Source organism: Lampetra planeri, chromosome 51 (genome assembly GCF_965212315.1).
Source record: "Lampetra planeri chromosome 51, kcLamPlan1.2.h2, whole genome shotgun sequence".
Lineage (NCBI taxonomy): Eukaryota > Metazoa > Chordata > Hyperoartia > Petromyzontiformes > Petromyzontidae > Lampetra > Lampetra planeri.
Genome location: NC_136157.1, coordinates 7,420,356 through 7,444,239, shown reverse-complemented (window position 1 = coordinate 7,444,239; position 23,884 = coordinate 7,420,356). Strand labels below are relative to the sequence as shown.

Here is a 23,884-nt window from a genome sequence, read left to right as displayed (position 1 = left end):
ACTCCCGTCAAGGGGCATTCACCATCGTGCACATACCCTCGTAGTGGTGGCTTTTGGCTTACCATCACACAAATACGGTCACTGCATTGCACGCTTTCAGATACGCTTCTGTGGCCGTCTGGAACGTTCTTCATTCCGGTAATAGGAGGCCACTGGGAGCTATGCACTTTTAAATCGATTTAAAACGTATTGATTTAGAGCTGCTTTTCGCGTTTAGTTTGTTGTCCTTCCCCCGCACCTCCAATCAGCACGGTTGGCTACGTACGGTGCGAAAGAAGTTATACGTACACACATACATCGTGTGGAAAGACTATACGTCCCGAAGCGTCAACTATTCTAAAGGTGTTATAAGACCACTGTTGTTAAGTTAAATGTGTTTGTGCGCCGCTACCAACGCAGCAGCATCACCCAACAATCGGTGTGGTTGGATCGAGTGTTGCCCCCTCGCACGCGGATGCTCCGGTTTCCTCCCACAAGTATCAACACCTCGTATTGGCTCAGAACATATTCATCTACGCGCCTCCGTGTTTGCGGATTACCCAGCGTGTGTGTGATGCGGGTTACAATAACGACACGACGATATAAACTCGATACACAACAATCCCCGATTGTTTCGCGAACAAAACTGTGCGTTGAGGGCCTACTGCATTGCCTGCCAGGTTCGTTATGCAATCCACGTGCTAACAGATTGGGTCCAGCAGCACGCTTTGTTTAATCCTGGAAAGGTGCACAGGTGGGGTCTAACATTGCACGTCCCGTGCAGTGCGGCGCATTCCTCGCAGCTTTCCACGCGACGAGGTTTTCACGACCAATATCCATAATAGAGGGGGTTGTTGGGGGGATTAGATCGCGTAAATATGAACGTGTCATTAAACCCACCACCACCACCCGACACAGCCTATTAGTCAGGTGTGCCACGTAAACAGAACGTGCCAGTTCGTGATTAGCTCAGCACGCCGCTTGTGTGTTGGGGAGTAAACCCACGACGTTCACACCCAGCAGCTCCGTACCTGGCAAACTAAAACGCGCGTGGAGTTTCGTCACTACACTTTGTGTACCGCCATATCCTGGCTAGCCACGGGATGGTGACGTCATCACGAAATCACCTTCAATTCACTTCCGTTAACGGAACTATTCAATAAATATATAATAGACGACGTTTCGGACAACGGCCCTTCTTCATAGCTCGTAAAGAAGTGGCATTGCCAGAAGTGTCGCCGATTATATTTGATCACAGAAATCGGGTAGCTTGACAGAGCATGGACACGTTTGTTTGAACTGTGACCGGTACTGCATATTGAAAATAAAATCAGGTTGATAATCACACAGTGAAGATCCTGGCGGCATTTTCTCAATTAATATACTCTTTATTATACGTGTTCATGTTTGTTTACATAATTTTTCACATTTGTCCTTAAACAGCCAAGTTAAAACAAATACAATGTAACTTAACGGCCTCCTCAAACACAACAGAGTCAACGTATGAACACAAGTGGTAAGATCTTAAAATGCCACTGAACATTGCACATGAACCAGCAACATCTTTAACACGTAGCCGGATATCGCGACCAACATTATCCATAATAAAGGTTATTTGGGGTTAGATCGCGTAAATATATAAATGTGTCGTGAACAGGCCACCACCCGACGCAGCCAACTGGTAAGGTTCGTCACGTAAACAAAAGGTGGCACTTAGTTTTGACTTCTTCATATTTCTGGCTGTCGCCTGATGCAGCTGGTTGTTGTAGCTACCAGCGAAACGTCGCACTGCTCACATTGCACACGTCGTGGGTTTACTCTCCAACATGCCCGTGTGCTGAACTCGGAACAAATTGGCACGTTTTATTTACATCACAGACCTCACTCATTGGCTGTGTCGGGTGGTGGTGGGTTAACGACACATTTATACTTACGCGATCTAACCCCAACCACGAAGACCTGCTGATGAAGCTGCAACATCAACAGTCTCTGACAGCTCACGGCGCTCACGTCGCCCTGGCTGCTGAGCGCGTTGCGAGGGTCGCGTTGCTCGAATCAAATTAGAAGCGGCAAAGGAGCAGCCCCGCAGATGCCTGCTGGCGGCACTGCTGGAGACACACGGCCTCGGAGGGCACTGAGGCCTACTCTCCCACGCTGACCACTACACACAAACCGCGGGCAACTGACGGCCCCCGAGTGGCCTTCAGTGCGGCCCCCGACAATACACGGGGAGTGAGAACACCACCACCCCATCACCTTCATCATCATCACCGTGCTGCTGTCAAACCCAGCAATGGCCCCTCGCACTGACGATGTCTTGTCGGCGACAGTGACCCCCCCCCCACCGCCCCCTCTGAAAATCAGTCAAGAACACTGCGGTACACCTTGGCAGAAGAGGCGGGGTACCCACACTTCACCCCCACCCCCCACGCGTAACCTGACTGCGATGCAGCAATGTCGACCGCTGGGTGGACTTGGTCTGAACTGCCGCGCCGGGAGGCCGGAACCGGCGCCGTCTGGACCGCGACTGCGGTGTGCTCACGATGATTACACCACGGCAGGATGGCTTGGCAGTAGTGATCCCATATTGTTATCGCTCCGTCTCGTCGTTACTCGGCACGAGTCTGTGGGCCTCAATGCGAGTCTGTGGGTCTCTGTGTGAGTCTGTGGGTCTCTGTGCAAATTTACAGGCCCCCATGTGAGTTTGTGGGTCTCTGTGTGAGTCTGTGGGTCCTGTGTGGGTCTGTGGGTCTCTGTGTGGGGTTGTGGGTCTCTGTGTGAGTCTGTGGGCCTCAGTGCGAGTCTGTGGGTCTCTGTGCGAGTCTGTGGGTCTCTGTGCGAGTCTATGGATCTCTGTGAGTCTACGGGTCTCTGTGTGAGTCTGTGGGCCTCAGTGCGAGTCTATGGGTCTCTGTGTGAGTCTATGGGTCTCTGTGTGAGTCTGTGGGTCTCTGTGTGAGTCTATGGGTCTCTGTGTGAGTCTATGGGTCTCTGTGTGAGTCTGTGGGTCTCTGTGCGAGTCTATGGGTCTCTGTGCAAGTTTACAGGCCCCCATGTGAGTTTGTGGGTCTCTGTGTGAGTCTGTGGGTCCTGTGTGGGTCTGTGGGTCTCTGTGTGGGTTTGTGGGTCTCTGTGTGAGTCTGTAGGCCTCAGTGCGAGTCTGTGGGTCTCTGTGCGAGTCTGTGGGTCTCTGTGCGAGTCTATGGGTCTCTGTGTGAGTCTATGGGTCTCTGTGTGAGTCTGTGGGTCTCTGTGTGAGTCTGTGGGTCTCTGTGCGAGTCTGTGGGTCTCTCTGCGAGTCTATGGGTCTCTGTGTGAGTCTATGGATCTCTGTGAGTCTACGGGTCTCTGTGTGAGTCTGTGGGCCTCAGTGCGAGTCTATGGGTCTCTGTGTGAGTCTATGGGTCTCTGTGTGAGTCTGTGGGTCTCTGTGTGAGTCTATGGGTCTCTGTGTGAGTCTATGGGTCTCTGTGTGAGTCTGTGGGTCGTTGTGTGAGTCTGTGGGCCTCTGTGCGAGTTTGTGGGTATCTGTGTGAGTCTGGGTGTCTGTACGAGTCTGTGGGCCTCTGTGCGAGTCTGTAGGCCTCTGTGTGAGTCTGGGTGTCTGTAGGAGTCTGTCGCCTCAGTACGAGTCTGTGGGCCTCTGTGCGAGTCTATAGGCCTCTGTGTGAGTCTGGGTGTCTGTAGGAGTCTGTCGCCTCAGTGCGAGTCTGTGGGCCTATGTGCGAGTATGTGGGCCTCTGTGCGAGTCTGTAGGCCTCTGTGTGAGTCTGGGTGTCTGTAGGAGTCTGTCGCCTCAGTGCGAGTCTGTGGGCCTATGTGCGAGTATGTGGGCCTCTGTGCGAGTCTGTAGGCCTCTGTGTGAGTCTGGGTGTCTGTAGGAGTCTGTCGCCTCAGTGCGAGTCTGTGGGCCTATGTGCGAGTATGTGGGCCTCTGTGCGAGTCTGTAGGCCTCTGTGTGAGTCTGGGTGTCTGTAGGAGTCTGTCGCCTCAGTGCGAGTCTGTGGGCCTATGTGCGAGTATGTGGGCCTCTGTGCGAGTCTGTGGGCCTCTGTGTGAGTCTGGGTGTCTGTACGAGTCTGTGAGCCTCAGTGCGAGTCTGTGGGCCTCTGTGTGAGTCTGGGTATCTGTACGAGTCTGTGGGTCTCTGTGTGAGTCTGTGGGTCTATGTGCGAGTTTACGGGCCCCCATGTGAGTCTGTGGGTCTCTGTGTGAGTCTGTGGGTCCTGTGTGAGTCTGTGGGCCTCTGTGTGGGTCTGTGGGCCTCTGTGTGAGTCTGTGGGCGTCAGTGCGAGTCTATGGGTCTATGTGTGAGTCTATGGATCTCTGTGAGTCTACGGGTCTCTAAAATCCCATGGGTTTCTACGCGAGTCGTCTACATGCCGCGAAGGGATGGCTACCGCTGGGGGCTTCCCTTGACGAGACTGCAGCAGGGCAGTGTAGCGGGTCGCGATGATGCGATGATGAGATGATGGATGAGATGATGAGATGATGGATGATGAGACGATGCGATGAGGCAAGGCGCTTCGAGTTCCCGGCGTGGGGCATCTGAGCCGAACGCGCTCCCTTACCCGTCGACACTCGGCAGACGGCACGGGCACCACAACAACAGCAGCAGCAGCAACAACAACAAACGGCCCCACGTCGCCTCCCGACGCCTTCACGCGTACGTGAAGTCGAGCGGCGCGAGCAGCGGCTGGCCGAGCGAGCGCGCGCCGGCCGGCACGGGGACGTAGCCCAGCAGCGCCATGGCCCCGCGGCAGTTCTCCTCCACGTGGCGCACCTGCTGCACGGCCAGGCGCGTCCTCCACTCGCCCAGCGCCGCCCTCGCGTCCATGGAGCCCACGCGGAACGGGTCGCCGCCCCCCGCCGCCGAGGAGCGGTTGCCTCCTCCTCCTCCGCCGACCATCCGGAGCACGAAGTCGCCGAGCGCCGGCTCGGGGCGCAGGCCCGCGAAGGCGTGCATGGCGCCCAGCGAGCGCAGCGGGGAGCGCACCACGTCCTCGTAGCGCACCAGCATGTAGCGGCCGCGCAGCCACGGCGGAGACGCCAGCGCCGCCCCCACGGCGCGCTCCGTCGACGCGCAGATCGGCCCCATGGCGGAGAGGGCGTTGAGCTCGCTGGGGTGCGAGGGGCCGCCCGGCACGCGGCGCTCGCGGCCCGACGACCCTGGCGGCGGCGGCGGCGCCGGGTCGGCGTCGTCGGGCGCGCCGAGCGGGTGGTGGGAGCGCCGCAGGAGGTGGTGGTGGTGCTGGGACTTGTCACGCCGCAGCGAGCGCACCACCTGGAGGCTTTCGCGGATGAGGCCGTGCTTGGACTTGAGACGGGAGCTGGCCACCGCGCGCGGGTCTCGGACCAGGTGGATCACCTGGGGGGCCCGCGGGGGGGGGGGGGGGGGACGTGTTGGAAGAGGGGGGTGCGACAGACGTTATAACGCAAAGACAAAGGTCCCCGTGTAGCCTTGACAGACTGTTGGGGCAAGTGCTGTTTGCGAGCACCTATACAGGCCGGCACGGCGCACGAGGGGTCGGGTGGCCAGCACCACCATAGACCGCCTTTGTCTCCCCAGTGGCGATGTTTACTACACAACGCACCAGGTACTCATTTGAGGCTAAGTCGATCTAGGGGAGGCCCAGGACCGGTTCAGATAATCGTCACTGGTGTTGGCCGTGAGCAGGAATCGAAACATTCTGGAACCTTCACACCTTGGGAAGTTTCTAGCTCAAGAATGCCGTCTGTGTATGTACGTTGAACTTCTTTCACACCGTACGTAGCCAATAGTGCTAATCGGAGGTACGGGGAAAAGACAACAATCTAAATACAAAAATCAGTTCTAGAGAAATGAGTTTGTCAATCTAGATGATTAAAAAGTGCATAGTTCCAGCGGTGTCCTAATATCGGAAGGAAGAGCGTTCCAGACGGCCGCAGAAGCGCACCTGAAAGCGCGCGGTGCCGTGACCACCTTCGTTCGGTGCTGCGAGGATGGCCCGGAGTTTCGCCTGATGATTGTTTACGCCCCTTGACGAGATCAGCGAGGTATTGCGGCCCATCTGTGGCTCGCACTTTGTGTGTAACGAGTGCGACCTCGGCACCCCGACGCCAAGAATGCAGCTCGGCGAGCATGAACACAATAACATCTGAGATGTGCCTCTCTCTCTCTCTCACTCGCGCAGCGCATGAACACTGCCATCCAGCCTGCGTGGTGCGTGTCCTGCTCTCCGCCTGCCGGTCACACCTCTCCGTGTCTCTCTGCCTCCCTGCCGAGCCTCCCTCCTCCCTCCACCATCACGCGGCGATGGCGCTCGCAGCAGTAAACCCTCGACACGCGCGCCACCGCCTGCGCAGAGGAGCGCCGCCCATCAACTCCGCGCGGCCGCCCACGAGCGCGGCAGCGCGGCTGGCGGCACGGCGCTCGACGCCGATTCATCATGGCCGCGCGGAGACAAATGTGCCCGTGTAGCCGAGACAGGCTGGCGGGGCAAGTGTGGAACGACGCGCACAAGGCGGGGGTGGTGGGGAGGGGGTAGCGCCACGGCCGGCCGGCTCGCCGCCTTTGCCCACCACACCCAGGGGGCCCTTCCCAGGCAGCGCGCTCGGTCCATCATCGGCACCGTGCACCGCCGTCTCCTGCGGTGAAGTCCGACGCAGCAACGGCACCGCTGCCGCATCTCGCTACAAATGATTCCCTGCCGTCACCCGAACACGGCTGCCAATCCCCGCAGGTGACAAACCCACCTGATGAAACCTGGACAGGTGGCAACCCCAACAGATGAAACCTGGACAGGTGATACACCTACTGGCCAGCCACCCGTGTCTCCCCCAGAGCCCCACGTGTGAACGCGCTGCGCCCGAAACTGAGCTGACTTTGGGAAGCCCACGACCCGTTGGGGATCACCTGCCACTCACACTGTGTTCGCTGTGGGGAGCGGTGGTGCAGTGGTTAGCGCGATGCGCTACGAACCCAGCCACCCGAGTTTCAATTCCAGCCCACGGCCATCTCCAGTGACGATCTGGGGCCTCCCATAGGTCGACACAGGCTCAAATTATTAAATGGTGCGGTGTGTGAACATCGCCACTGGGGAGAAAAAGGCGGCCTGGCGTGGTGCTGGTCACACACCCCCTCGTGTGCCGTGCCGGCCTTCATTAGGTGCTCGCTAACAGCACTTGCCCCAACAGACTGTTGAGGCTATACAGGGCGATCTTCGTCTTTTTTCCTGTGACTGGCAATCAAAGCCAGATGGCTGCAGTATGTAGTGCACTGCGCTAACCACTCTGTCCCACCACTCCCGACAAACACACTCATCTCCCCTGAGCACGGTCCGCTACGTACGGTGCGACAGAAATTCAACATACGTACACACACACACGCAGTGTAAATAGTCAAATTAACGTTCGAGTTGCATGTTTATATTAGTTTACACCAGATGAGAACTCGCTTAAGAGACCGGGACGAGTCCGATTTGCAACGGTGACCTGGCGCATTCGCCTGCTGCCAGTAAGGTGCAATGGTTGATCGTGCTCCTGCTGCTGCTGCTGATGCTGCTGCTGCTCCTGCTGCTGCTGCTCCTGCTGATGCTGCTGCTGCTCCTGCTGCTGCTGCTCCTGCTGCTGTGTAACGTCCCAATTGAGTGGTTTGCGGTGTCAATTTTCGAACTTGCCAAACTTCGGACCCCTGACGCCGGCACACAACGGCCTCCTCCTGCGAGTGGCATCGAGGGTGGTGGGGGGGGGTGACGCTCCAGCAGCCAGGCAGGTGGGAGGCAGTGAGAGTGATCATGCCGTCTCGTCCGGCCGGCGCATTGCGACCGGACTGCTGCTTGAGACGGGCAGCGCGAGTGGCTGTGGCCGTCTCCAAGCCAAATGTCGCACCGACTTTTGCTTCACTAAAAACTGAACTAGAAACTTTATTTATTTATTTTGCCAGGCAAGGCCCACTGAGCTGTACAGCTCTTTTTGCAGAAGCGACCTGGCTGTCGCAAATGGTCGCTCAACGAAGGGGGCTTATCATCGCCACCACGTGGACATTTACAGCAGCCAAATACTCTGAACGCGTGATGTTGATTCTAAATGTGGAGGGGAAAAGCGGAGGACCCGGAGAAAACTCCACGCGACCACGTGGAGGGAGACACCGCAAACTCCAAATTGACAGCAGGCGTCAGAATCGGGATCGAACCCACGACCTCCTGTGTACCAGTCGAGAAAGTTAACATCTCACACGCACCGTGGCGCCCACGGGGGTGGCATCTCGTTTATCGTTTACGACGTTCGCACCTCCACGCCGTCGCACGAAAAGTCTTAGCCCGCGCCAGCAGCCGAGGCGTGTGCGTGGACACCGCGTGCGGAGACTTTGAACGCACTTCGCGCTGAGGGCTCAATGCGGCCTTAACGGCTCAATAAAAAAGACCGGTGACCAAAATGCATTGTTGTACTGCACTTCAACGCCGCAGCTATGCCCTCTCGAAGCTGGAACATGGCGAATTAGGTTTTAATAACACCGTTTTCGATGTATTTTAGTTTAACAGATCGTATCACAGATGACTCAGCAGGATTGAGTGCTTGACGGAAGATCACGTCCATACAAACAGGTGCTACAGGCTGCAGTTACAGCCTGTTGCAGCAAGAGCTACTCTTGTACTGTACCCCTATGCTCCCACGCTATGCGCTGCACCTTGATGAGACACTGCACTCACCTTCTGAGCTCACCACTCACCCCGCGTAGCCTGAACAGACTGTTGGGGCAAGTGCTGCTAGTGAGAAGCACCTGTGAAGGCCGGCACGGCACACGCGCGGCCGCCTTTGTCTTCTTAGTATTGATGTTTACACACCGCACGAGGTACTCATTTGAGCCTGAGTCCATCTAAGGGAGGCTCAGGATCGGTTCAGATGATTGTCACTGGAGTTGGTAACCGTGACAACGCATTCACTCACGAACACGTCGCTTCGCACTCATCCCATCCCACACATCCCACCCCATACATCCCACACATCACATCCCACTCATCCCACACATCCCACACACATCACATCACACACATCCCACTCATCCCACACACATCACATCACACACATCCCACTCATCCCATCCCACACATCACACTCATCACACACATCCCACCCCACACACCCCACCCCACACATCCCATCCCAAGGGCCCGACCTTGAGGTTGAGCGATGGGTCCTGGAGGAGCGGCGCGAGCAGCTCGAGGTCGAAGATGCGCACCCCCTTGACGACGACGAGCGGCAGGCGGCGGCAGCGCGCCTCCACGTGGGCGAGCGGCCGCGGGGGGCAGAGGCGCGAGCACGCGCGCTCGTCCACCAGCGCCGCCACCCCCCCGCGGGGCCGCGCCAGCGCCGGGCACAGCGGCGGGGAGCAGAGCGCGCGGTTGAGCGGCGAGCGGAAGATGTCGCGACTCGTCATGTTCTGCCCGTTGCCGTACAGGTTGAACACCTGGGGGGGGGGGGGGTTGGAGTGGGTGAGTTGGGGCGGGTGGTAGTGTAGCAGGTCACAGCAACACACTCACCCGCTCACTCACTGACCCGCTCACTCACTCACCCTCTCACTCACTCACTCACCCGCTCACTCACCCACCTACTCACCCACCCTCTCACTCCATTCGCCCACCCACTCACCTTCCCACTCATCCATATACCTACTCACTTTCCCGCTCACCCTGCCACTCACCCTCCCACTCACCACACTGCGGTGAGTGGGAAGATTCTGGAGCGCAATGAATTCTTCAAAAACGCCCACGAATAAGGAGAAAGCGGCTCTGCGAGTCGTGGGGGGGATTGAGGGCAGGGGTGGGGGGGGGCGTTATTTGACCATACTTCACCACGCTGGTCAGTGTGGGGGGGGGGGGAGCGTAGTGGTTGAAGGATTGCTCGGTGGTACGACCGCCGATGTTGGCACGCGGCCGCGACGCCGCGATTGTGGTCCCCCACCGCAGCCTGTGACCGCCGTTGTTACCCTCGGTGGCTAGAAGATGTTAACTACCTCGCCTGGTATGCAGGAGGTCGTGGGTTCGATCCCGACCCTGACGCCTGCTGCTATATATTTGGAATTTGTGGTGTCTCTCTCCCCGTGGTGGCGTGGATTTTTCTCTGGGTCCTCCGGTTTCCCCCCCTCCACATTTAGAATCAACGTCACGCGTTCAGATTATTTGTCTGCTATGAATGTCCACGCGATTCCACATCATGTGTGATGGGCAGGTCGCTTCTAAAACAAGAGCTGTGTTGCTCAGTGGGCCTTGTCTGGTAATTTTTTTTATAGAATTGTCCAGACTCAAGACCTGCTTAGCTTCTAAGGTCTGACACGGTTCGGTGTAGTAATCCACAGTGGATCTTTAATAAAATAGTTCAAGTGGCCATGGGGTCCTGGAGGCAGGGTGCTGGCTCGCCAGGCAACTGCTAAAATTCTGGGATGCGATTCTGGGGTTCGTCCGCCTGCAATTGCAGCGGGTTGTCAAGGGCGATGCCTTCATTGTCGCAGCCCATTCACACGAAAAAAGAGATCTCCTGCATACCAGGCAAGGTAGCTAACATCTCATAGCCACCGCGGCGCCAAATGATCCATAAGCACGCATCGTTACCTGGTTGAAAGTCTTCAAATAGAAGCGGCATGTAACAGGGCCTGCTTGAGAAAAAAACAGTCCTTCGGCTTTTCTGAACAAAGAAGTAAAATTTATATAATTTTTATCGGGTGTAAAGGCAATTTAAGATTATTATTTTTTCTCAAAAAAGTTTGACCAACTGGAAAATACTTCACGTGGCTTCTGCCGTAACAAAGTTGCTGCGGCGGTAAAGTTAAATGGCGCGTCTCATGGCAAAACGTCGCCTTCACAGAGCCGAGATGAGCGAGAGACGAGCCACGGCCTTGACTGACGACGCCTGCTCTTGCCGATTTGTAATCCCAACGACTCGCGCGACGAGCTCGCTCCATACACCTCTCTTGTGGGCCTCTTTCTTTTACTCAGGAAGCAGGAAAGGGAAAACATACATCGGAAACATTTTCCCTGAGGGGCGGCTTCCCTCTCTGGGTCAGTGGTTGCCAATAGGTCTGCCACAAGTCCCGGCTTTTAGTCCAGGTCAGCCCGGAAATTGGCAGGGCGGTGTTTGGGTTGGCAGCAGGAATTGATTTGCACCCAAATCTCGTGGTGCCGGTGCTGCTGCTAAGTTGAACATCACAGATTTCGTGCCGACTGAGAGATACTGTACGTCCACATGTGGACTACAGTGGATAAGGTGGCATCCCTGCCGCTCACTCACCCACCCACTCATTAAGTCACCCACACACTCACCCACCCACTCATTAAGTCATCTACTCGCTCACCCACTCGCTCATTCAGCCATCTGCTCACTCACCCACTCATCCAGTCACCCACACACTCACCCACCCATTCATTCAGTCATCTACTCATTCACCCACTCATTCAGTCACCCACTTACGCATTTAGTTACCCACTCACCCATTCTGTCGCTCACACACTCACCCACCCATTCACTCATTAGGTCACACACTCATTAGGTCAACCACTCACTCATTCAGGCACCCACTTACCCACTCACCAACTCATTAATGTCCTCATTTGTTTTCCAAGTCACTCAGTAATTCACCCACTTATTCACCCACTGGGCTAATCACATGTCCGGGAACTGGCATCTGTGTCGTGGTGGTAGGCATTGGTTTGTACCGAGATCTGGAGTAAGTTAACGTTACACATTTGTAAGCAAACACGGTTTCCGTAGTTTCAGAGGTGCGGCGAAACCACAGGCAGCCAGAACCGGGAGCTACCAACAATTGCCCGAGCTCTGCGGTCCTACATTGGGACATTTGGTCAACTCCAATAGCTTGGGGGGGGGGGGGACTGGAGCACCCAGAGGAAACGCGTGCGTGCGAGAGCAGCGACGCTGCATCCTCGTGCAGATGGAGCAGATGGAGCCCACGGCTTCTCTACCTCCTCCTCCTGCTGCAGGCGAGCCAGGGTACGGCGCCTCCTCGACCCCAACCAAGAAGGGAGTTTGACTCCACGCGGGGGCGCGCGATCCGCCAGCCCCTGTCACTGCCTACACAGCGCCGGGTGGCGAGCGCCACGTGGGTAGCCACCACCAACAACTCCGCGGCCACCACCACCACCATCACCACCACCACCATCACCACCACCGCCACCACCATCACCACCACCGCCGCCACCACCGCCACCGCTGCCACCACCACCACCGCCGCCGCCACCACCGCCATCACCACCACCACCATCACCACCACCGCCACCACCACCACCGCCGCCACCACCGCCACCACCGCCACCACCACCGCCGTCACCACCACCGTCACCACCACCACCATCGTCACCACCACCGCCCGGCTACACCCACCATGGAGCTGCGCTCAGCCAAGCCCCAGGACGCCGCTATCTCTCGTCAACAACCTCCTCGCGCGGTCTTCGCGTGGGGAGTTGATACATTTGAAAAGAGGACACCCCAGAAGATAGTGTGTGACCTGCAGTGTGGTGAGTGGGTGGCTGAGTGTGTGGGTGAGTGTGGTGGCTGAGTGGGTGAGTGTGTGGGTGAGTATGTGGGTGAGTGTGTGGCTGAGTGGGTGAGTGTGTGGGTGAGTGTGTGGCTGAGTGTGTGGCTGAGTGTGTGGGTGAGTATGTTGCTGTCCATGTCCCTTCGCCGAGGTCGCACCACCGCCGCCTGAACCCGTCCAGTGGAATGTTGATGATGATGATGGTGGCGAGGGGCGGACTCTGCCTTATCTCGCGTGACGCACGCTCCCACACGACCCGCTGCTATTTTTCGCTCCGCGATAGCGCGGACTGCGGACACAGAAAATACCCCGCGCCTTCTCGAGCCCTCTTCTTGTTTCGTTCGCCATTTGAAACGCGACCGGCAAGTGATTGTTTCTAGTCATAATAATTATTATTGTTATTTTTCGTTCCAAGCCCAGTAAGCATGGCACGTGGGGGCCCAACTTGTGGCACGTGGTTGGAATCGTTGGCCCGACGTTGGCTGGGATGTCGAGTCTGGTTCTCCACTCGCGATTCCATCGGGAGGTTCTGGATGCACAGCGGGTTCAACTAAACACGTAAACTACTTTTTATTTTACCAGGTAAGGCCCATTGAGCTAATTAGCTTTTTGTTTCAGAAGCGACCTGGCTATCACGAATGCCAGCTCAGCGAGGTGGCTTATCGCGTGCACATTTATTGCAGCCACATACTCGCGTGACGTCGGTTCTCAACGTGGAGGGGAAAGCCGGAGGACTCGGAGAGAAATCCACGCGAGCATGGGGAGAGAGAGACACGCAAACTCCAAATAGACAGCAGCAGGTATCGTCAGGGTCGAACCCTCGACCTCCTGCATACCAGGCGAGGGAGTTAACGTCTCCTTGCCACCGTGGCACCCCATGGATATTGGGGCAGCGGTCGGTCATGTGATGAACACATTCACGATGGCCAGGGCGACTCTTTCATTCACTCATTCCCCACGCGTGAAGGAAACAGCCGCAGCTGCTGTGAGTTATTCTAACGCGAGCAAGCGCAGCTTTCTGTGCATTGACAAGTGGATCAAATGTACCGTGAACATCGTCATCAGCAGCCATGGTCAATCAACTGCTGGATGGATGCATCCCCAATCAGCCGCTACCACTCACAGCCCTAGGAGCTGCTCACCCTAGGAGTGTGCTCACCCTAGGAGCTGCTCACCCTAGGAGGTGCTCACCCTGTGAGCGTGCCCGCTATGGCTTGTTGGGAGCGGTGGTGTAGCGGTTAGCGCTACGCTGCATTACGAACCCGGCGACCCAAGTTCGATTCACGCTCACGGTCAAAATCAGTGACGAATATCTGAACCGGTTCTGGGCCTCCTCTAGGTAAACTCAGCCTTAAACGAGTACCTGATGCGATGTGTAAAGGCGGCCGGACGTGGTGCTGACCACCCCACCCCCTCGTGTGCCGTACCGGTCTCCATCGGTGCTGTCTAACAGCACTTGCCCCAACAGTCTATTAACACAAATCTACATGGGGAATCTTTGTCTCTTGCAATGGCTTAGCTGGCGTGACCAACTGGTGATTGATGTTGTGTGCGTGGGTGCGCACGTGTCCCCAGACACTGGCTGCTGACAGAGATCTGCATTAGAATAGGAATAGACACAGAGTCATATATATATGCACCAGGGTATATATACATAGTCTAATGAAATAGCAAAACCTGCCGTGTATAGACTATTTAGACTGTTGGGGCACTGTACAAGTACAGCCCTTTCATCAATCCACTGCTGGATGAGGGCACGCCCACGCCGCGCGCGGGTCGTGGGGGTCATTCGGCCATACTTCACCACAACGCTCAGCGAGGGTTAGCAAAGAGCCAGGGACGTTCACCGACGTTGGAGCATAGAAGCCCAGTACAACAATGGTGTTGTGCCCCCCCCCGGCACGGCCTCTAACCTGACCCCGACAGCGGCGCAATGCATGGCGGTCGCCCATCCAAGCACTATCCAGGCTCAACGCTGCTTAGCTGTCGAGGTCTGGCGTCATAGACATTCCTTGTTAGTGAGCACTAATTATACATAGTAATTTGTAATATACACAGACACAATAAATGCCGTCTCTAATATGAGGCCTGCTTTAGTCGATGATGTTGATGATGATCAGACTGCTGTTGTTGCTGTTATCAACGCTGACAATACTTGGCTGATGATGACAGCTAACGCTGCTGATGATGCTGATGACATCAATGCAGTTGACGCTGTCGAATCTGATGCGACTGCTGCTGCTGCTGATGATCATGGTGGTGGTGGTGCCCAAATTATCCAAAAAGACAAAAGATCGCCCCGCATAGGCTGAACAGACTGCTCGGGCAAGTGCAGTTCGCGAGTCGCATCACCGATGTCCGAGGTCATCCGCCCGCTCACCTGCATGTCACACCTGAAGAGGGAGTTGAGCATATCCCGCGACGCCCCCTGCAGGACCCTGGCGTCGCCCGGGTAGAGCGCCTGCCACACGTGCCACAGGGGCTCGAAGAGGTAGAAGACGCCCGGGTGCTGATTAAACAGCTCCCCGACGAACGACGAGCCCGACCGCCACGTGGTGAGGATGAACAGCTGGGCGCGCGGCGTCCTCGGCTCGCTCCGCTCCGCCGCGGGGCTCCTCCTCCTCGTCTCCTGCTGCTTCCCGTCGCCCTCCGACGCGTCGCCGCCCGGGACGTCCGCGCCGCCGCCGATCTCGTCGGTGTCCGCGGCGAGTCGCGCCTCCGCTGAAGGTTTCCAAGGCTCGATGCCTCGGACTCTCTTGCCGCCACTGCTGCTGCCGCTGCTGCTGCTGCTGGCACAGTCCAGGCCGATGGCTTGCCTGATGTCCAGCACGTTGGCCACTGCCACCAACAGGGCGCACGTGTACGCAGTCCACAGCGCTAGGGTTTTGAGTCGGACCCTCATGTTGATTCACTCGTGAGAGAGATGGCGTCGCATGGGGAGGGGGGTATACAGTTGACGGTGATGGCTCGACGATGTGGCGTGGAGAATAGATGATGATGATGTGTTATAGATGATGATGGTCTGTTATAGATGATGGTGATGATGATGTGTTATGGATAATGATGATGGTGGTCTGTTATAGATGATGATGCTCGCGATGATGATGATGATGATGCTCACGATGATGCTATCTCTGCTGTTACAACTCTGGCTCTCTTCCAAAACAACGATCCCCACACGCAGCTCGCTCTTTCTCTATCTCTCTCTTCCTCTCTGTGTGTGTCTCTCCCTCTCTCTGTGTGTCTCTCCCTCCCTCTCTCTATCTCTCTCGCGCTCTTAAACAATGTTTAGCTCCCCGGGCCGGGGCAGACACGAACGTCACTCGCTCAATAAAATCCCAAACGGCGGTGCTCCATCACGAGACGCGACTCCCGAAGCGAGGCCAGACACCATAGCCCGCTCTTCTCTCCTCCGCAGCGGTCCACAGACGAGTTGGTTGTTTTCCTGTTGCTGCTGTTGCTGTTGCTGCTGTTGCTGCTGCTGTTGCTGCTGCTGTTATTGTTGCTACTGTTGCTGCTGCTGTTGTTGCTGCTGTTGTTGTTGCTGATGTTGCTGTTGTTGTTGCTGATGTTGCTGTTGCTGCTGCTTCGTGCGCATTCTTGATGGCGGGTAACGGGGCGAGGAGCGGGCCGCCTGCTGTCTGCTCGGCGTTCACATCCACCGTGTGCCCGGAATATTAAAGAGAAACCAAGCGAACGCCCTTCCCATTGAGAATAGCAAATGCGCATTCGCTGGTGTGTGTTGTTGTCGTCGTCGTCGTGTGTTGCTGCGTTTATTGCTGTGCTTAGTTGGTAGCTTCGCAATAACACGAAAGGCTGCGGCCAGCGGTGACAAGTCGCAGACCCGTAGCGGATTCCTGCCCATGCATTCAGGGCGCTGTCGTAGCGCAGATTGCATCACTCCTCGCACGCACGCGCAGGCACGCGCGCGCACGTGACACGTATGTGCAGTAGCGCGTGTGTGTGTCTGTGTGTCTGTGCGTACGTGTGTGTGTGTGTACGTGTGTGTGTATGTGTGTCTGTGCGTGTGTGTGTACGTGTGTGTGTACGTGTGTGTGTCTGTGTGTGTCTCTGTGTGTGTCTCTGTGTGTGCGGTGTCTCTCTCTCTGTGCGTGTCTCTGCGTGTGTCTCTGTGTGTGTCTCTGTGTGTGTCTCTCTCTGTGCGTGTCTCTGTGTGTGTCTCTGTGTGTGCGGTGTCGCTCTCTGTGCGTGTCTCTGTGTGTGTCTCTGTGTGTGTCTCTGTGTGTGTCTCTCTCTGTGCGTGTCTCTGTGTGTGTCTCTGTGTGTGCGGTGTCTATCTCTCTGTGCGTGTCTCTGCGTGTGTCTCTGTGTGTGTCTCTCTCTGTGCGTGTCTCTGTGTGTGTCTCTGTGTGTGTCTCTGTGTGTGTCTCTCTCTGTGCGTGTCTCTGTGTGTGTCTCTGTGTGTGCGGTGTCTCTCTCTGTGCGTGTCTCTGTGTGTGTCTCTGTGTGTGCGGTGTCTCTCTCTGTGTGTGTCTCTGTGTGTGTCTCTGTGTGTGTGGTGTCTCTGTGTGTGGTGTCTCTCTGTGTGTGTATCTCTCTCTGTGTGTCTGTCTCTGTGCGTGTCTCTGTGTGTGCGGTCTCTGGACTGCACCTCCCTCTCGCCCCGTCTCTCCGCCCACAGCGATGAAGGCGACGTAGCGTGGATGGGCCACGGGAACCAGGTGGCCTCTGTGCTCACAACGCAGCAGCAGCAGCAGATTCGTCAAATAATCATCATCATCGTAGCGGAGATGACGATTAGAGTCCATGATGTACGCGGGTTTTAGATGAGATGGTGTAAGATGAGTTGTGGATGATGGTGGTGATGGTGGTGATGTAAGATGAGTTGTGGATGATGGTGGTGATGATGTAAGGTGAGTTGTGGATGGTGGCGGTGATGGTGATGATGTAAGATGAGTTGTGGATGATGGTGGTGATGATGTAAGATGAGTTGTGGATGGTGGTGGTGATGGTGATGATGTAAGATGAGTTGTGGATGATGGTGGTGATGGTGGTGATGTAAGATGAGTTGTGGATGATGATGGTGGTGATGATGTAAGATGAGTTGTGGATGGTGGTGGTGATGGTGATGATGTAATATGAGTTGTGGATGATGATGGTGATGATGTAAGATGAGTTGTGGATGATGGTGGTGATGATGTAAGATGAGTTGTGGATGATGGTGGTGATGATGATGTAAGATGCGTTGTGGATGATGGTGGTGATGATGTAAGATGAGTTGTGGATGATGGTGGTGATGATGTAAGATGCGTTGTGGATGATGGTGGTGATGGTGATGATGTAAGATGAGTTGTGGATGATGGTGGCTATGCACGTGGTTTGTAACCCCCCAGCACTGTGGAGGCAGTGAGGGTTGGTGGGTCACCTCACACTGATGTGAGGAAGCTCCCTTCCCGTAAGCCTCGGAGGAGGTGCCGCACCCTGGCTCTCCAGAAGGAGGCAGTCGAGCAAGTGGACACACCGCCACTCTTTTCATCTGCACGGGGGAGGAGGGGGGGATTGAGCGTTGCGCCCTCGCGCGCCGGTTTCATCGCTCGCCACAGGCCAGTCGCGGTGTGGCAAGCGTGGGGGGCAGGTGGGGGGGCGCCTTGCCCCCACCCCCACCCTTGGTGGCCAAAGCTACAAGCTGGGGACCCCCTTGGCAACCACCATGAGATTTGTTTTCAACAATAACAGTGTCAACAACAACAACAGCAGCAGCAGCAGCACTGATTGTGTGAAGACAGAGCTCCTCCACAGCGGTTTGTGCAAGAGGAGCCGCTTGCGATGCAGAATAGCCTCGTGACGACGCCGCTGCCGATGTAGTGACGCACCCACCGCCACTGACTCCCGTCCTCCAGGCGAGGTCGTCAACATCTCCTCGCCACCATCTCCCCCCGCTCAGCGTCTCTGGACGCCACTGTCGAGGCGACTGCCAAACCAGACGTGCCGCTGGGAAGCTTCTCCCGTCGTCGGAGGGCAGCAGATAAGCCCCCAGGGCGTGGATTGAACCCCTGTGAGATACTTTCGACTTACCAATCACGAGCGCCGTCTATCGGTCGAGGTGATTGTGTTTTAATGCAGCACGATCTCGCACTCGGGGATTTTTAGGTATTTGCCATCATCCGGAACGAGAACAAGTTGTCTTGCTGCGCCAAAACGTCCGATTAGCGCAGCCGGCGGGCCACGTACGGTGCGAATGAAGCTCCAGCACACACATCCTGAGAGCCACGGCGAGTATCTTGCGACCCACGCTGAGGCCACGGCGAGTGTCAAGGAACGAGCGAACCTCCAACTCCTCCACTTGCTGAGCCTGATGCGTCAGCATACACGGGCTGATGAAAGCACGCAGCTCACGTGTCACAGGTTAACAGCTTAACGCGTGTTAACAGGCTAATCATTTGCAAGGGAACGCCTCTTGTATTGCTTCTCTGAAGTTGATGTAATTATCGCCGTCTGGGTCACTTTGTTCCGAGTGAACTTTCTCTCCCTCTCTCTGCTTCCCACAACCAGTGACGGACTGGAACAAAAACATCGGCGCAGGTAAATTCGGGCTCTGGGCAAGTGTGGTGTTTTTCACCGGGGTTGTTTTGCGGCGACAATCTGTGTAGGAGCAGTCGCTAGATGTTGAGACGTGGCGATGTCATTGGGACCATGTGGGCTGGGTACAACAACACAGATGGGTGGGCCGGTCACGAAGGATCCTTTGGGCTGCCGAGTATACGGACGGGGCTAAGTGCCAACTGGGAACGCGAATCAGCAACGAAGCGTTACACATTAGACGCAAATTCGTTATTTTAATAATTTTATTTCACTCCGATCACATTTTCAATTACCCCGCGCGGTCCGGCCCCACCAGCCCTCGGAATGGACCGGCCTCACGGGGCACTTGCCCTCCAGACCGCTGCCCCTGTGGCCAGTCCGGGGGAAGGAGAGGCTTGCAGGGTGGCACCAGAGCGAGTGAGCTCGCCCACTGGCTCGCTCGCTCGCTCTCCAACGCCCTTCAAATGTTGCAGCCGGGATGACTCTGAGCCAAGCATCGCCCACCCAGCCCCCCTCCCCGCCTTCCCGTGCGGGGTTTGGACAATGCTCGTGCCCACACCCCCTGGTTGGCTTGGATTTCCTCCCGGGCTAATTGGCCGCTGCTATACATGTCCACGTGATGATGATGATGGTGATAAGCCGCTTCGTTGAGCTATCAGTTGTGGCCCAGGCCGCTTCTCAAAAATAACTCAAGTATATACATCAGCGGGCCTTACCTGGACACATTTAAAAACTTTCATTTTAGGTTATTTATTTTTCCTGATTTACTTACCTCGCCTACACTTTGCACTCCTATCCATGTTTGTAATCTTCGTTGTTGTACATTTCTTCACCCGCCCCTACTAGACATCTGTGAAAAATAGCTTTATAGCTCATCGAATTTCTCCAGGATAAATAAAGATTCTGATTCTGGCTCGTACTCGTCACCTCCTCCCAAAGCTAAACAGAACCACGTACAATGCAAGCCGGTATTGGCCCAAACACATCCCGATGTTGAAAAATGAAATGGCAAATGACTCACATCAGAATCAAAATCTAAAATTTATCATGGAGAAATTCGATGGGCTATGAAGCTCGTTTTCACAGATGTCCATTCGGGATTATACACAGCAGCTACATCACCCCCACTTGGCAGGACCCTCCTGAAAAAGAGTCTTGAGACTCGATGAGGCTTTTCTGGGTAAACGAGCGGAATGAATCAAATGATAGAACCAGAAGTGCCTTCAATGTACAACATTTGCTGCGAGTTAAGAATGTGTGTGCAACACGCCACACCACAATGTGTTGTCCATTGTACCCTGGCTTCCTCGGCACTGTCCTGCAGGGCATCTGGTAACCATGAGCGCCATTTTGTACACCACCGAAAAGATAAAGACACCCCGTGTAGCCTTCACAGACTGTTGGGGCAAGTGTTGTTTAACGAGTAGCACCTATGAAGGCCGGCACGGCACGTGAGAGAGTGGGTGGCCAGCACCATTCCCGGCCGCCTTTGTCTCCCCAGCGGTGAAGTTTACACACCGCACCAGGTACTCATCTGAGCCATAGTCCACGAAGGGGAGGCCCATGACCGGTTCAGATAATCGTCACCGATGTTGGTCATGAGCGGGTTCATCGCGCAGCGTGCTAACCGCTACACTACCACTCCCCACCTACCACCCCACACACACCTCCACACACTACACACACACACTACACACACCACACACACACTACCAAACACACACTACCACACACACACCACCACACACACCACACACACATACACCACACACACACACAACCACACACACACTACCACACACACACCACCACACACACACCACACACACACACACCACACACACTACCACCACATATACCACACACACACCACCACACACACACCACACATACACATTACCACCACATATACCACACACACACCACCACACAGACACCACCACACACACCACCACTCACCACCACACACACACCACCACAGACGACTAACCACAGCCATCGTGAGAGGTGTTGACTGGACGCCGTCTACGAGCTGGGCGGGGGTTTCTTTCCCCGGGTCGCCGGTAGTAGACTTGGAGTGAGCGGCACGCGATTTGGCCTCTTTGCTTGCGCGTGTGAGTTTGCGTCCCAGACAGGGACATTGGAGTAATGACCCCAGAACAACAACAACAAACAGCAGCAATGTCTCCCTGCCGGAGCGCGTGGGGATGCCCGGCGTTGAAACCCATCTGGGTCCGATGACGCAAGATGGGGCATGAGATGCTCGTCGTATGCCAAGACCACGGGACATTGCGCGTTTTGGGACGAGCTCTGAATGCCCCGAGACTTCCCCTGTCGTTGTCCAGATCGCCGTCTGGCGTCGTTCTCTCACGCCGGTAGTGCTGCTGCTGCTGCCGCTTGTGTGGGCCAATCAGTTTCATAGACAATGCATCAAATATGATCAGAGCCACGTGCTTGTTTGCACGTTCACCACAAGTGATGTGTGGTAAATGCAGAAATTACTCCTTACAAAATGTTTCTATTTGGTGTTTGAACATCTTAACACCTCCTGTTTTATTGTCAGAAAGGTTAAAACTTATTCTTACTTTTTCATATTCCACGTTTTTTTTTAATGCTTGACGATCCTTCGTGGCGGCCACGAGTCGTGGAGAGGCCCTCATCCAGCAGTGGATTGACAAACCAGGCTGTACACACCACACATCCATAGCTGCATCAGCTCAAGCCTCCCGTACAGAGCGTGACTTGCGTGTAGGAGTGGACCCCCCCCCCCCCCGTGGTAACTGTGTGCATCCAGCACAACACGTGACGTGCGGCACGCGCCAACACACTCCGCCCCATCAGGAACTCGCCCGAGGAGTGATGGCCACACGAATCGCAGCATCTACCGCAGCTCGCGAGCCTCTGCCGACTGCTCCCAGGAGCTCTGGAGTCGCGAGCTCAATGACTCCGCGCTCAACTTTACACGCGGCCACCTGGCCGCTATGGCAGGACCGTGATGGTTCTGTAACACAAGGCACACATCTGCCCCTCGACGTAAACAACTTCGTATTTACACTTCACGTGAGCAACACGCGGCCTTCTGGGAGCGCGCACTTTCAGCAGCATTGACTCAGCTTAAACAAAGCTCTGGACCGGTTTCCACGTTCAGTGTCATCATCATCAGCAGCAGCAGAGCCCACCGGCTTCGCTTGAGCCGATGCTGGTGAACTGCCAGATGTTTGTTTATAGGCAAGGCACCCCTCTCTATGATGTATGGGTCCTAGTCCTGCACAATACACAGCCCGCAAGGGGACGTGTTGTCCGCTTGTTGACGCCGTTGCTTGCATTCTCCACAACCAAGCGAAATGCGTGGCTCCGAAGTGGCTGATCGACTGCCGGCGTTCCATTGAAAGCGCCGTGCATTGTGTCTGGCTGCCCTTGGGATGTGAGTGCGGGTCTCACTTTGGTGGCGTTGCGTGCACTATTGTCTCACGTCCAAATGTTGTTTCAAACATTGTTGGCCACTGCACGCGTGTTTCCTTTGCTGTGGCAGTTTGCTTTCATAATGCATTTGCATCATTCCCACTACTCAATAGAAGCAATCAAACGAATACTAAACTAGTTTTATGTTAGCAGGTAAGGTCCACTGAGCTATGTAGCTTTCATTAAGATGCGACCTGGCTAACACAGATGATAGCACAACGAAGTGGCTTATCATGTGCAATTGTAAAGCAGAAGCCAAATAATCTTAAACGCATGATTCTAAATGTGGAGGTAAAAACCGGAGAACCCGGAGAAAAATCCACGCGACCACGGGGAGAGAGAGAGACACCATAAACTCCAAATATATAAGCGTTGTCAGGGTCGGGGATCGATCCCACGCCCTCCTGCACAGCAGGCGAGGTGGTGAACATCTCCGAGCCACCAAACCTCGGGACATAAATCACGACCGCGCTCGTGCACAGGGCGAAGCGCGCGCAGTGGATGGCCGCGTGCAGTAACCCGCTGAGATCTTTGAACAAACTGCGCGCCCCACGCCACAAACGACCGCGCCATGCGTGGGGTCAGAGGGCGTCACCCAACGGCGAGACGTTAACGAGACGCCCGGGAATTCATCGTTTAATGCGGCAGCCCACATGCAGCGGCTGATGGTCTAGTTTCTAATCAGCGCTCGTCGTTATGATGATGATGATGATTATTTTATCATGATTATTATTATTATTATTCGTTGAGCGACTCTCGCGTGCCGATGAGCCTCTGTGAAGGCAGCAGCACGGCTCTTCGCTCGAGGCCAACTCCGTGCAAGTGAAGAGGAGACTTGAGATGGTTCAGCAGGATCTTTATTTCCAAGACAACTTAACACCGTACTTCCACTCGTCATCGAAAACCAACCGCGAACCCTCCAAATCTTCTCCCTTACATAGCCCCCCCCCCCCCCTTGTTTAACACTCATTCCCTTCTGGGGCTCGCCGCCTTTGTGAACCCTCCCGGGCTTCTCTCCCCACCGCTAATCCTCCTGGGGACACTCCGAGCAAAGTGCCCCCCACTCAACAATCGGATTGCGTGTTGCACGCGGCAGCGCTCCCCTGACCCTTGACCCGTGGCTGCGTGGTGTGTGTGTGTGCCCCGAACATCCTCTACACAGGCAATGCGCCGTCGTTCTCAGCTGCGTGAGACTAAGAGTCTCTGTGCGAGTCTACGGGTCTCTGTGTGAGTCTATGGGTCTCAGCGCGAGTCTATGGGTCTCTGTGCGAGTCTACGGGTCTCTGTGTGAGTCTATGGGTCTCTGTGCGAGTCTACGGGTCTCTGTGCGAGTCTACGGGTCTCAGCACGGGTCTATGGGTCACCGTGCCAGTC

At 55.6% G+C, this 23,884-nt stretch overlaps 1 protein-coding gene across 1 annotated transcript; it reads right to left on the bottom strand.

Moving 5' to 3' along the window:
* Positions 1-1,346: 1,346 nt before the first annotated feature.
* On the bottom strand, positions 1,347-18,756 carry LOC144734411 (carbohydrate sulfotransferase 2-like). The gene is made up of 3 exons (XM_078616582.1): positions 14,886-18,756; positions 9,137-9,427; positions 1,347-5,347 (listed from the first exon to the last, which is right to left on the bottom strand). Exons 1-3 carry the CDS (start codon positions 15,405-15,407, stop codon positions 4,640-4,642), a joined length of 1,521 nt encoding a protein of 506 aa, XP_078472708.1. The 5' UTR covers positions 15,408-18,756; the 3' UTR covers positions 1,347-4,639.
* Positions 18,757-23,884: the final 5,128 nt, after the last annotated feature.

What these genes read in the sequence shown, in the direction of transcription:
- LOC144734411 (XM_078616582.1), bottom strand. Translation starts at nt 15,407, where the DNA reads ATGAGGGTCCGACTCAAAACCCTAGCGCTGTGGACTGCGTACACGTGC. An exon ending in TCTTCAGGTGTGACATGCAG is followed by an intron (nt 9,428 to 14,885) that starts GTGAGCGGGCGG and finishes CCCCCCCCCCAG; the next exon opens with GTGTTCAACCTGTACGGCAA. An exon ending in ACCCATCGCTCAACCTCAAG is followed by an intron (nt 5,348 to 9,136) that starts GTCGGGCCCTTG and finishes CGGGCCCCCCAG; the next exon opens with GTGATCCACCTGGTCCGAGA.